At 35.5% G+C, this 15304-nt stretch overlaps 1 protein-coding gene across 2 annotated transcripts in view; it reads right to left on the bottom strand.

The window, feature by feature from the left end:
* Positions 1-4657: 4657 nt before the first annotated feature.
* Positions 4658-15304, bottom strand: part of LOC136254137 (uncharacterized) — a 35963-nt gene continuing 25316 nt past the window's right edge. For both annotated transcript variants that reach the window (XM_066046814.1, XM_066046815.1), the window contains 6 exons: positions 12517-12648; positions 11684-11785; positions 11259-11315; positions 8604-8642; positions 7301-7393; positions 4658-6231 (listed from right to left, as the gene is read on the bottom strand). In XM_066046814.1, the coding sequence (XP_065902886.1) occupies positions 4708-6231; positions 7301-7393; positions 8604-8642; positions 11259-11315; positions 11684-11785; positions 12517-12648 (1947 nt within the window). In that variant the 3' untranslated portion in view covers positions 4658-4707. The remainder of the gene's footprint in view (positions 6232-7300; positions 7394-8603; positions 8643-11258; positions 11316-11683; positions 11786-12516; positions 12649-15304) is intronic.

Below are 15304 nucleotides of genomic sequence, written 5' to 3'. Positions count from 1 at the left end.
ATGAGGAGAGATCCGGAATACTTGAGACTTGCTGACTCTGCCTGACCATGGTTTGCACCACATGATCAGGGACAGGAGTGTTGCTATTGATAACACCACCACCAAGTAGCCATGGTGTGTTATGTATCAAATCTGCTACAAGGAGGCTGATAGCATGAGCTAATACAATGTTATAATTATACATTAGTCATCATGTTAACAATAATATTGAAACCTGGAAACTAGAACAATAAAACAATCCCATACTCTATATGGCATGGTTAACGCATACAGGAATGGCTAGAAGTTATGGCTGTAATAAGAAATTATGGTGCAGTATGTCTGTATGTTTTGGGATGTTGAGTAATTTTACTTACTTACTTAATTGGAGTAATAAGTCAGAATGGTAAATATTGCATTTATTGATGTAACATTTGTTCAGCAGTTAGCTATGCAGGAAATTAAGTGTTTCTTATGAAGAGAATTGATGTTTACCAACTTACATAATCAAATATTGACCACATATGTAATGTGTATCCTTTGAGGAGGACAAAGTGTTATTGTAATCTTATGGTAACAACTGAGCTAGCTGAAAACTTTGTTTGCATCAGTTACTCAGTACAGCAATTAAATCATAATTATTTAACCACAATGGAGGTGACTATAGTTGTTGGTCCACTACACAATACATGACTGGATAATTAAAATATTAAATATATAGAAAGGTCAAAATTGTAAAATTACGTGTGCTGGGAATAAAATGTTTGGTCAAACTACTTCTGTAAGGAAATATTGCTGTCAGATAAGTAGCATACAACATACTCTCATAGCAATAGGTTTATCACTGATATTACTCATCATCTGATTCAGCTGCAAGTTTGGTCATAACTGACCTACTGTAGTTTAAATGTTGTATACATGTATATCTCATGTACTATCAAACATTAAATATTATGAAAATAATTATATTGAATAAAGGCTGTTAGCTGTACTACCAATAGAAATTTCCTATATTATATATTATGTTATAAAAGCTGATCTGTTAATGCTGACATCTGATGCAACTATCCTGTAGTCTTTTTGAAAGTTTGCTTTACACTACTAAAGGTAGTGTGTACAAAAGGAAGGAAAACAAATCATATAGTGAAGATAGTTTCCAGGAAAAACAAGTACTGGAAGTTGTTGTATGTATGCGTACATCTATAACAACATAACAGACACGTTCTGGGATCACTCTATGTACTTGTACTGGCTTAAAGCCTAAATGGCTACTGAAGAGAGAAATTATATATAGCTTTATATCAGGATCTTAATCAAATGGTTAAAGAAAGAGACTCTGAATGTGCACACATACTTGACCTTGTGCAGTCTGATTTTACAACTAGCTCCGTCATCATTTACTACTAGCCACCCAAAGACAAGCTTTTATAGGGAACATTAGCCCCTGATATTATTAAAATGCTTTAGCAAAAATGCATACAAATAATTTGGTGTTTCCATACAGATATTCAGCTATTACTATGGCAATCACTATACAAGATGAAGCCCTAGATTTGGTTTATAAAATGGAGAAGGTTGATAATAGAAACCATAGTATAATTAATGGGCTACCGTCCCTATACTGTAATAGGATAACAGGACACACATTATCACAACAGGCAAGCTAGATAGTATGGCACATAACGTTTTGAATAGTAACTTTAACTTTCTACATGTGCAGTGGTATGGTTAGTCCTGCCTTGCCAAGGATCATGGTGTGTTGGCATTTGTATTGCGTACATGCATATGTTGTAGCATCTATAGCTGGAGAAGAACTAAATAATAAAATATGTGCATATACACATGACACGCATCATCAAGCTAATCTTTACTCACTGACCCTCTATACAAAAACAGGTAGCTAAATTAATTGTGGTTCCTAACATTACAAACATGATGTACAGATATAATATCACAGTCTCCATGTAGTATCAGAGCAGATCACTTCCCATCTGAACCCCCATGCCCCATACCTTTTTTCTTGCTAATAATATTACACATCACTCTATAATAGATTTTGTCACATGTAAATAACTCAATCCCAAGTTTGTATAATTGTAGCTGATGTACAGTTATCTATTTACATGGCATTGCAAAGTTGCTATGCAACACTGCATAGAATTTGAAATTTATCAGTCAAACACAAATCCGCCTTTTGATCTTACATAGCTGGTAGGATTGATTGTCAGAAAAAGACACATAGGATGGAAATAGATCCTGCCTGGTATTGCTAGCTATGGAGGGTAAACTAGCATGACTACTAGGGAACATGCAATTTTAAACCATTCTTTCTTCATACATTCTGTGAAAGGCCATTCTCATTGCTAAGTTGTGCTTCTGAAATACAGCAAAACCTGGCAGAGCAACAGATGTAGGAAGGTTGACAAGTAGTCTTTTTCAGATTTTTAATTAACTTTATTGGGGTGATAATAACTTTGAAACATCTCATGGAGCATCACCAACAAGTACATAGCTAAAACCAGGGGCACTATTTCTCACCCACCCTTGCACTCCTCTAAAATTAAGTTTCCTAGAGTTTGATGTCCAAAGAATGTGCTATATGATATAACTATTCCATTTTCTATTGTGGAATTGTATTATAAGTATTACACAAACTTCAAACATTATGAATGTGCTGTATAGTTCAGGAATTATAACATTTTGTGGTAATTACAGACAGACAGACACACCACTGATGATTTATTGATAACATAGTTATATTAATAAACATTGAAAGATTTGTATTATCAAAGATGTGCTTACTAAGAAGAACATCATGTTGTACACCCACAATTATGCATCCACATTGGTGGCTATATATTATTCAATGAAATGTCCACTACAACATTTATAGCAATGTACCAGTAGTAACTTAGGACATCTAAACATCTCCTGTCCATTATAGTTCTATTATATAAGTCATTGTGCATGTCGTTAACTATATTAACTATAAGGAATCAATGAATACTTAATCTAAATTAAAAGTTAAATGTGAAAAGACAACATTTGGCTGTAAACTGTATCATGTGTATGTGTACATACACTAGAATGTAACCTGTCTTTAGCCATGGCCACATCTGCATGTCTCTTAGCCATAACCCCCAGTATGTGTATGCACCTCTCTCTGTTCTATACCATACCTATTATATAAGACCAAGAACATCCCACCAGCAAGTGACTGGTCTCTGTGGATTTTACACATTATTGACAAGTATACGTAGTTAAATGCAGCTTAGATATAATTTTCAAAGGGGGTCTCCACCTGCAATACTGAATTACAGTTGTATGGGCTGGGATGAAGCTCTGAGATCTTGAACACTTAAATGGCTCAAAATTCAACAAATTTCCATGGTCCAAACATCGATCACTTAGCAGAACACATTATGCACAAACGCATCACTAATATATAAAACATTGAATGATATACTCATTTGCAAAATGTATAATATATTTTTGTTTGTGAAAAAGTACCATTGTGAAAAGCTTATCAGTACAAGTTTGTTGTTTGCTGGTATGCAAAATGTGTGTGTAAAACCTAAGATGCCTTCAAATCTGGTCACACTATTCCTATCATATTGAAGTGATACAATGTATATACACCTATTAGGTGATCATTGTGTATTCAGAAGCCCTAACATTGCAAAAAGGAAACATCTAAAAATAGAAACCATATAAATAACTAATGAACTTCTAAACAGCTTTATCACGTATAGTATGCTGTAACAGGATTATATCCCAGTGTAGTGAACACACAAAATTCTTGCATACACTACCAATTAGAGTTAACAATAGAGGAGAGGATGATATGGCATATACATGCAACAAAAGTAGCTGCAATAGTAAATTAATGCAATAGGTGTTGTTGGAAGATAGCAGTGCATAATTTATCCATACCATTGTCTGCATAATCATAATAGATCTTATAGAAAAATACTGCTGTAAATTGCAAACATGTTTGTTTACAACTTAGATATCAAGTATAAGCTAGCACAAAGATGTATACACAAGAAAGATTCTATCGTTACCTGATGAAGTGATTAATATTATATCTCAAAGGTGCGGTGTCCTGAGTGGGATTGTGATATTTATGTTTACCCACTGGTTGCCACACTAGCCACCTTCACAAATCTTATAGACCCCAATCAAAGTATTCAACAGACAAAATAGCATAAATTGAATTGCTGTTCTCTGTGCCTCTAAGTCTTACCAATGGATGAGCACAAATCTATAAGTTGCATGTTGAGTATATATTGCACAAAATAATATTTGAATTAACACTAATAATGCAATATGACTAGAGCACTAAATGAAAAAAGCATTGCACAAATTCAATAGCACCTATGTCTACTCTTGTGGTGGTAGTAGTGAGGCAACGCGGTTATTCCCACTACATATAGTGTATATATAACAGTTTACACTGTATCATGTATGTTAGTGTCCAGTTGGAGAAGGCATATTGACATATGTTTACCCTAACCTACTCTCAACAGCAAATTAATAAGTAACACTGTGATTCCTAGCACTACGTATTGTTAGAGAGTCCAGATGGACTTTTCACGACACCACTTTGGTAACACTATTTTACATGTTAGTCACATGCCACTCCAGTCATGCACAACTAAAAATTATTGCTAACGTATCAGTAATGATATTACTATTACTGTACTAAAACATGGCATTGCAAAGTTATTACAACACTGCATCTACAACATCAACACTATTTGAAACTAATTGGTCAGGCACAAATCCACTTTTAGATCTTAGCTGGTATGATTGGTTGTCTGAAAAAGACACGTAGGATGGAAATAGATCCTGCCAGGCATTGCTAGCTATGGAGGGTAAACTAGCATGACTACTAGGGTACATGTGATTTTCAACCATTCTTTCTTCATACATTCCTTTGTGTGTTTTGCTTTTACGTCTTGGTCTTCTTTTCTTAGCACGGATAAATGTTGTTGACTCAAAAGCTGCATTCTGTAATGTGGTCTCCTTCATTGCACATGGCTCTAATTCAGGAGGTGGAGGGTGTTTTCGTCTTGTATTATTCTGCCTTTTTTTCTTTTTTTGTGGAGGGTTATTGCCAAGTGGAACTTGTGTAATACCATTGCTCACTTCATTAGATATCGTCTCGGAGAACATGGTAACACTAGGCTCAGAAGGAACAACAGATGTACAGAGGTCAGTCTCATTCAGATTCTCAACTAAGGTCACTTGAGGTGGTGGTAGCTTTGAATCATTCCAGGCAACAACACCAACAGGTAAAGGTTCTGTCTCAGACGGTATTTTGTAAAATGATGCTAGTTCTGTGGACTGTGAGTTTGTTTGCTTATTTCTCCTTCTTTGCCTTCTATTCTTAGCCTGTGGAGGATTCTTCTGTGGTGCAATTGTTGCATCATCTTCATCACTGAAAAACATAGTAACATTGGGCCCTATCAAAGCATGCGCAACAGGCTGAGTTTCATTGTCATACTGATATCTCTCCAAACTTTCCTGAGGAGGCAGTGGCAACTCAGAAGTACTGCCCACAATGCTATTATCAGCTAATACTTCTGATGACTTCTCTAACTTTATCTTTTTTGATTTTAATTCAGTGGGCTGTGAGTTCACACGTTTTTTTCTTCTTGGTCTTTTTTTCTTAGGATTCTCATTTGGTACAGCAATTACTGCAGAATCATTATTCAATTCATTGGCGGTATCAGAGAACATAGCAACACTAACACCAGTAACAAAGGGCTGGGAAGTAACATCAGATTGTGGGAAGTCTATTTCATTTTTGTTAAGATTTGTATTTGACTCATGTTGAGGTTGGAATGCATTAGCCTCACTTGTTACAGCATTGTTTACATCTGCTAATGGTTCAGTGTCTATAGAAGCATTCTCAAATTTGGTCTTTTTAGCATTATATGGTTCCGATTCTGTGGGCTGAGGGTGCCTTCGCTTTCTCCTGGCCTGCCTTTTCTTTTTAGTTTTTGGAGGGTTTTCTTCCTGATTATATGGCTGCTCTCTCTCTACCTCACCTTCTGGAGTAGTTTCAGGATGCTCCGTCTGAGTATGTGTGGTTTCATCCATCCTATCATGAGAGGAGGCTGGATCCTTATCTGCCAAGGCCAAATTTGGAAGTTTGCCCAGATATTTGATTTGTTTTTTCCTGTATTGTTTGACAAATGGATAGCATGGCCTCCTTCCACCCCAGATTTCAGCTTCCCTACATTGCTGTAGACAATAGAGAAGATACCTCATAATATGACAAATTCAGCCACACAGTATGCAAAGCCCATGATTTAATACTAACCCACTAACCAACTGTGTACAGTATCTAACAGTGAAGATTAATGTTTTTTAGCCATTATAGTTACTAGTATGCTAGTCAGTAATATGTCAGTTAGTATTAATTATGGGACTAAATTTACACAATAGAAAAATTTCCTTTGATGTCTGGTGGCTTAAGGTTATAGTTACAACATGCTGACATGGTTTCTATGGCGTTTAGAGATCTGAGAACAATGTGGGTGAGGGCTATCACAAAGGCCACAGGTCAATACAATTAATTGGCATTGATACACTAACGTCACGATGTGGCCCTGATACTACAAATTTGAGGGTTAAATGTTGATACTAGCAGCCACAGTTGCTGTAGCTAGTACAACAAGGATGTCAATTGTATTGATACGATGGATGGAATGTTATAGTTGAGCTCAAGTTTAATGCTAGTGGCTCCAGTTTGTTTCTTTCTCTTGTGCTCCTTTAACTATTAATCTCAGAAATTTTAAGAAAGTTAGAGAAGTACCGACAGTTTCTAAGCAATAAGGGAAACATGGGTGAGGCTACCCACATAATTAATTACAAAGGCCGCAAACTTGATAATAAATGTTGGACTAAAAGTAAGCAAATACGATAAATGTTTATTTGTGTTTCACCATTGAAATTATATTATTACTTTTTGGACAAAAGTATTATTATTAGTTTTAGTTATTACACTAAAACTAATACTATAATCATTGCGGAAGATTTACTAGTTATCCTATCATATTACATAACACCATTGTTTTCATTATAGTCAACCAAATAAAAAAAATGCCATTGTACAATACTCATTGTTTTATGCCTTAAAGTGACTTGCTGACTACCACAGCAATTAAATACATTGCCATACATTTCATTAAGGTTTCTATTAATTATGCAACATGCATAGACTCATTTCTTCACTACCATCAATCATGCATGTAAGTTATAAAAACAAGGTTGCATATAGTATTTGCTTTGACTTGACAGATTTACTCACATAGCCTAAATGCCCCTCTGCTGCACAGTTGTAGCAATATGGAATGCACTGAGCTACTTTACAACTCTTCACAATTGTAGTACAGTCCGTAGTCTACAAAAAGAGTAACAAATAATCAGCTCTTTAATTGGTCCACAACACAGAGAGATTTAAATAAATATACACACACACACTAACAATGTAAATGGACAAAAAATATATAACAGGCTTTGTTCATAAAGTTTGATGCACATTTTATAAGATAATTAAATCACACATGAATCTTAATTCTGTATTACAAAGAGTTCAAAATATCAGGAAGTGATGGCACATGGAAATACCGAGTAGGTCTTTGGAATGATCCAATTCACTTCCATTTGCAATGAGGATCAGTCCATGAGGATGCTATATTATGCGTTATCCTGGAGACTCATCCTCAGGAATCATAAACAATACACATTGGCTGTTTTACTATGTTATTGCCAAGTTTGGTAATAACATAGCTGCCTAAACATTGTACAAGTCTTTCTACATGTATGATAGATCCTTTGTGTAATGAACATATTCAGAACCCTGAATCTTTATCATTTGTAAACTTTCCGATATAGATTTTCATAGCCAGCTAAGAACTTTGTCTTCGTTATGAAGGACTGTTAATTCTGTATAGATTTGAGTGAACAAAGTGTCTACAGTAAGCATTCTATAAGCAATGTAAATGCAACTTGTTTTGTCAACAAGCTTTCTGTATAAACAGAATGAGCACACATACATATTCATGCAACAATTACTGTTCCAAGAAATTTGTGCACAGAAAATCATCCGTGTAATTTCCATGCCAATGTTTTGTCCACCATTTATTTCTGGTGATGGAATTTTGAAGCTATGTTAATAACCTACAACATGCAGCCATGAGTAAGTGAAGTGGCCAACAAATTACATAACATGTTAATACGCTAGCAGTTGATGCATCAAGTACCAGTGTTTTAACACCTTATAATTTAGTTAGTTAATACACTTGCTCATGACTACACTATTTTCAAGAAGTCACGAATTCAGGATTGAACAGGGGAATACAATTGCAAGTAGCTTGTAATTTTAGTCACAATTGTTAAAACTGCACATTTCATGACACAGTATAAACTGTCTTAGTAGCCACCCATATAGAAATATCTCCTTTTTAAGACCAAGCGATAAATTTATAGTACACCACCTACGTATCTAATGCAGCCACCCACTCACTAAGGGCACAACATTTTGGACCATGGGTGACCAACTTAGACAGGTTACACTGTATTAAACTATTTGAGCACTACCTCACACTTACGATGGTATTATGAAACTGCCTCCAAGAATCACCACACACCTACACAGAACATGCAGCAATTGTTATACAGTCTGCCCTTCATGTACAAAAACGCAAGGCAGAGATTTTACAACAAACTCATGTTGGCACTGCAATGCTTTAGAGAGGTAATAAAACTACGTACATGCAAACTGTTTACCCTGGAATTAGACGTGACAAAAAAAAATCACACTTAACAATAAAGCAAATTGTGTATATATTTTATGCACACTTCAAAATGAACATCTCATTTTTATAATTGTGTAGTTTTGTAGTTATATATGCACCTATAGATATTAAAATTTAGCCCTCAATTGTTAATTTATTTATCATCTCATAGATTCACAACATACATATGCAGTATTACATACATGTGTATTTACATCATGACATAGTATAAGCTAATAAGTTATAGTACAGGAACTAGAAGACATACATGCATCATAATGTAATGGTTGCTATGCAATAATGAGGTGATTAATTTCCTATATGTTAATGATAAACATTTCTATAGTGAAATAATTACACTGTTGACCCACACAGGGAATGAAAAATCTTTCAATTCAATTACCACAAGTGACATTCATTAGCTGTAACAATGTCAACCTAAAGACTTAATGATAATTGTTGGTGAGTCATATGACTTGTGATGTATAGTGTACTTTTATATGTACATGCAATGAAACAGCTCAATCACTGACAATATGTGATAGTGAAACATCAATAAAAGGTAGACACAGTGACGTATGACAGCACACAATAATGTAAAATTAGCCGTTACTGAGGAATTATGCTTATTGGAAGCATTTTGAAAGAACCTTTGGGCATGATTATATCTCACCAATACTGGCAAGGCACCGTAAGTTATTGTGAAGCTGGTTTCTTGATTCATATGAAGGGATACTGCATACCGTCGTGTTAAGTGCACGTATATGAGTACATATTACCTGTTAAGCACATACCTGTGTTTCTCGTACTTAATCATGATTGATAAGCGCATGTGGACGAACACGAAGCTCTTACATGAGATGAAGCTATATAAGAGAAGAAACACTAGAGGTTTGCTAATAGTGTATAGTATTTCACGAAGTACGAAGGCAAAATACGTGACTTTACTATAATACCAAGTGAAGCAGTCTTCTGTAGTAGCTATGCTCCACACAAAGAATTCAGTGCACAAAAACTGGTACATGTCATGACTGCAATTCACATCACCCCAAGAGAGTGAATCCACAATAATCACGACAAGGTTTATTTATTAGGTGCATGTGTTTAACTATATGTTAATCACATATTTTTCGAGAACTTTTATTAGGCGAATGCGCCTAACAACCAGACTCTACGGTATGCAGATTACAAGGCCTCCTTTACTTTAGGAACACGCACACACTACACACAAACACACATACACTACACACACTTGAGCATACACACACACACAATACAAGAACGATAATTAATGGCAATGCAACAGTAATCTGAATGATTCCTACAGATTCACAGAATTATGTCATAAATCAAAACCTTAATTAGTATCCTAGCTATTACAAGGATATTATATCAAAGGAAGGAAATCATATTCCTCATGAATGTTAAAACATTTTTGTTACTTTCACTGTAGACTATATCACTCCACACTGAAACTACACATAGTTTCCTCTGTATTGTGTGGGTGAATGTTGCAGTATGCACACACACACACACACACACAAAACTTATTGTCCCATCTATTTTCAGGTAGGCTGTTTTTTTAAAATTCAATGGCTGTTCCTACCATGTGTTTAATATGTCTATTTCCCTACTTGGAGGTGTACAGTTGAATTACTGTCCCACTCGGTATGTTTCATTAGTGTGGGTTGAATATCTTTTAAACTATAATATATTTAGGTTGAGCCGATTCCTAAGAAAACAGCTTTAAAATGTAAGTGGCTATTTTAATAGGTAACATTTAAACCAACTAGATGATTACTGGTGACAGGTAATGTGTGAACATGTGTGCTCCATTACGAGTTTGGAAAAAGGCTATAAAAGACCATTTACCATATATGGATAACAAATAAATGGTAGAAATTTTATCGGTCATAGAGTAAATAAAATGTCAGATATTTAAATGAAAAGATTTTGAAACATTTTTAGTGTTTCAAGCACTACTACATATGAGCCAAATTTCAAGAACTTGTATATCAATGAGTTGTTACTAATTTTTTTGAGGACTCAGCTCAACACGAATGTACTATATAACTTCAAAATGCTAGCTATCTTGAGATAATAGAGTGATGTAATAAGACGTGGAATACAACTATTAAAATATATCTTGCTTCTGATACAGCCTTGTATTCCAGACAATTAACAATATGCATCACAATACAGATCACATATTGCAGTCCTTTCCTGGTCCTTATTTCACTACTATACAAGGACATTAAAACATACTATACAATTTTAGCAATAATAAAATGAAAGTTCTACTGTGCTTTTCCAGTGCAAATACCCTAAAAGGAATTGCACAAGATGTGTTGATTTGTCATCACAATGCACATAATATTATATTAAAAAGTTGTGCTTATGGTAAACAACCTCCTTTTATCTTTACCATGGTAATGAAGTGTGTTTACACACATGACGCTCAAAACGTACCTTTGCCTTATGTCCCACCATCTTGCACCTCGCACACTTCTTATTAATCATTGGACACTGCAAACCAACCCATATGTAACAAATAATACAGAAATGACATCATGAAGTATGTATAACTTTATATAGCAACAGTTTTGTAACTTAAAGTTAGCATTGCCATATCCCTATAGAAGTTGTCTAACATTTTACGTAGGTACTTTTATGTTAAAAGATAACAAAAAATTAAAAACCTATTTATGACTATTCCTGGTTTAATTGTTATTTTACAACTTAACTGTCAGGTCACGTGTAGTTCGCACACAAACATAGGCCATTTTAGGAGCTCTGAATTAGTTTTGCTATGTGATCTTATTACACAGTGACTTGTTCATGTACAGGTTTCTGAATAGGGAATGCACTTTACTGGTCAGTATAGGGTAACATACCTCATCGTGATGGGCTGGTTGATAGCAACAAGAACACCTCTCAGCCATGCACTTATCGGTGGTGTGGTTTGCAAGCCCACACAGTAGGCACATAAATTGATTCTGAAATTATCAAAATTAAATTTAATACCAATTGCAAGATATACACTATAGTGTATCTATACAATACACCACAAAGTTAAATTGCTTCTATCTAATTAATTAACTTAGCCATTATGCTTAGTGAAAGCTTGTTTACATTATTGTTTTGATGGTTTATAATGTACGAATGATAGCTCTGGGAAAATGCTTGTGTGTATATGTACATGTTGCACATACCAAAATTCAATTCCATGATCTATAAAGCCAACATGTAAGCACAGGCTAACTTGAACCCTTAACAACCCACAAAATGTCTGACACTCAATGGTTACCATTTATTAGCCCAGCACTTGATAATACAGTATGGATGTGATGTAATGTCATGGCCACTGTATGCTATGATAAAGTAATTGTAGCTACTTATAACAGAATCAAATGTTTATCAGTAGGCTAGTACACAGTAATTATAAGAACAGCTCATGAACTTATTTTAACCCACACTTGTTTTTTTTTTTGGAAAATGTGTGTGCATGTGTCACAGTGTCTGTCTGTCTGTACATATGCACGCATCTCAGGACACACAGAGACGTACACACATGCACGCACACACACAGAGACGTACACACATGCACGCACACACACAGAGACGTACACACATGCACGCACGCACGCACGCACGCACACACACAGACCTACACACATGTACGCACACACACACAGACCTACACAAATGCATGCACACACACACATACCTCTTCACTGCCAGGTCCAGCATCCAAAGAAATGGGTTGGGCACTATCTTGGTTGGGACTACAGTATCGCTGGTGCTGGGAGAGGTCACCTTTATGCTGGAAATTTTGTCCACAATCACAGTAGAACTCAGTCTAATGTGGTGGAGAATTTGGCTGTTAAACGTAACCCATTTATGATGATTTAATACAATAAACTGTACTAAGAAACCTGAGTTGTGCAATGTGTGACTACATTAGTAAACAGGATTTTACTGTATATCACTCATATGAGGTAACATCTGTAACTTCCATATCTTAGCATCCTTATTGAACAAGTCCACTTCCATCAACCTAGCACTATCTGGATGTCCACATGTACATGTGTCTACCCAGCTACACTAAAGCGCTTTGGAGCACTGATTACCTTCGCGTACCTGGTATAACTATGAACGTAGGCAAGCAAATGCTTGTCTTAAGAAGTGGATGATGTGGTTTTCATAATACTTCAGGATCCAATCCTTAACTTACATCGTGAGATGTGATATATATAGTTTCCTGTGAGTTATTAGCACTGCACTAGACTTCTAAAATGCTAATACAGGACCCAAAATTCTGGAGGAGGCATTACAATACGGATTTTTTTATCTCCTTTCTCTACACACTTAATGTAACAACTTTAAACAAACTGTTGGACCAGGTGTCCTACAGATCTTCAGCACTTGTGCTGTAAAGCCTTAATAAATAATAAAATTAATTGGTGCTATGTAGCAATTTATAGTCGTTTCCACTATAAAATCACCTTGACCCTACAACCATTGAAACTGGGTTGTACGGGTAATAGTAGAGCGGCTTAGCTACCAAAAATGAGTAAATTGTGTACTTTGTGCAGAAAGTACAAAACTTTGCACATAGTTCCTACCTACCATGAAGTGTATTTTGAGATGTGGAGCCATCACAGATTTGACCTTTGGTATCCTCTACAGTTCATTTTATGTTTAAAAATAGTGACCTTTGTCTATATATCACCCATACAACACTCAATTTGTTCAAACTAGGTGCCAAATTGAAGATCTTTATCCAAGAAACAAGTTGATACTTGTTGCAAACTTATAGCATATTCCATTTCAAACTTATGGTAATTTTTACCAGCAGCAAATTCATATAAATCCAATTGCCCACGCAATTACACTCTTCATCTACATTCTTGTTTGCCACCCAAATTTTGTATATTTTTTAGTTCACCATGAGCACTGCAGGTTGCATATACAACCAAAAAGTGGAGAGAGATATCCAGGGGTGGGGCATGTACCCTCCTCTCTTGTAGTAGTTAAATAAAAGTAGTTCATAATTATACGTAAGTTGCTCTATCAACAGTTTTAACTACAATGGGGGTTCTGTAATAGTTCGTTTGGGGGTGGGGGTGCTTTTTATCCCCTTTTAACCCCTTTGACAGATGAACTTCTTAATCTATAAATCAAAATCTAAGTGAATACGTTAACAACAACTGTAATATTGAATGAAATACATGACATGTGTGTTTCTCCTGGTACAACAGCCCAGAACTGTACCTGAGAATACAAGCATGAGATTACTTCTAGTCATTCTCAGGTACTGTAGGTCATTGTCAGGTACTTTAGAGATTATACCTGAGAACGCACTTGTGGGAGTCTATGGGTGCATGGCATGCCCCTTTAGATGCCATGTGTGTAAACTAGCTATGAACACAAAGATCTTTATACCATTGTCCCCCATTACTCTCATTGTGACTCCCCTTTAGTCATTTCCTAGATGAAGGTCTGACTGATTGTACTACTTTTAAAGCCTGCATGCTAAATTCTTATTGCTGTAAAGCTTTGGGAAATACTTTTTTTGAAGCCGTTAGCTTTTTAGCTATACTTGCAAACATGGAACACATTTTGCTATATAGAACCAAATTGTGAAACACAAATTGTCTAGTTGGTTATGCCCTCAGACTCTACCACATCTTCGATGATATATATTTAAGGGGATACTACAAGATGTAGGTATAGTTCATGATCATAATCTCCCTATAGTCAGTTCACAAAATTAGCTATCAATACGGTACGTTAGATACGTTTAAGGCTTTTCAGCAAACGTGACTGATAGTAGCATGTATACCCTTCAGTAGAGTTTTATGCATTATTATACAGAAGCAAAATTATAGCCATAAGCAATCTCAAATTTCAGTTTAATCTGATGACAAAACTACATAAATTATGACGTTTGTTGATTTATCTCACAGGAGTATTGTACATAACCCCTATGCCTCACTCCTGGATATCTCTCCATGTTTTGGTTGCATATGTAACCTGCAGTGCCATTGGTTAGATAGAGGATACCAAAGGTCAAATCTGCGATGGCTCCATATCTCAAAATGCACTTCATGGTAGGTAAATACTATGTGCAAAGTTTCATACTTTCTGCACAAAGTGTACAAATATCTCGCTAAGCCGCTCTGCTATAAGGAAAGGTTTTTGGTTTGTTTGTTTTTGTTACAGCTTATACATGTATACATGTGATGCACTGATACTGGTACCAATATCAGTAGCTGTTAGTACAGCTGTTTTGATGATAACTGATCTGTATTGGTAAGACTATAGCACTAACTAATAATTCGTACAAAATCATTTCAAGATAACATGGGTGTGTAGTAGCAATAAAAATTGTTTTAGAGAAGAGACTAATTATAAGCCACAAGTTCTTGCAAAGCCACATTTAAGGATAGTTCTCATACTTTGAATGAAGGCTGGAAACACCCTTATACACATTGTAATGCTAGCAGCTGTTG

The sequence above is a fragment of the Dysidea avara genome, chromosome 4, assembly GCF_963678975.1.
Source record: "Dysidea avara chromosome 4, odDysAvar1.4, whole genome shotgun sequence".
NCBI classification, from domain to species: domain Eukaryota; kingdom Metazoa; phylum Porifera; class Demospongiae; order Dictyoceratida; family Dysideidae; genus Dysidea; species Dysidea avara.
Note: the sequence above shows the minus strand (reverse complement) of the source record. Positions and strands in the feature narration are given on the sequence as shown.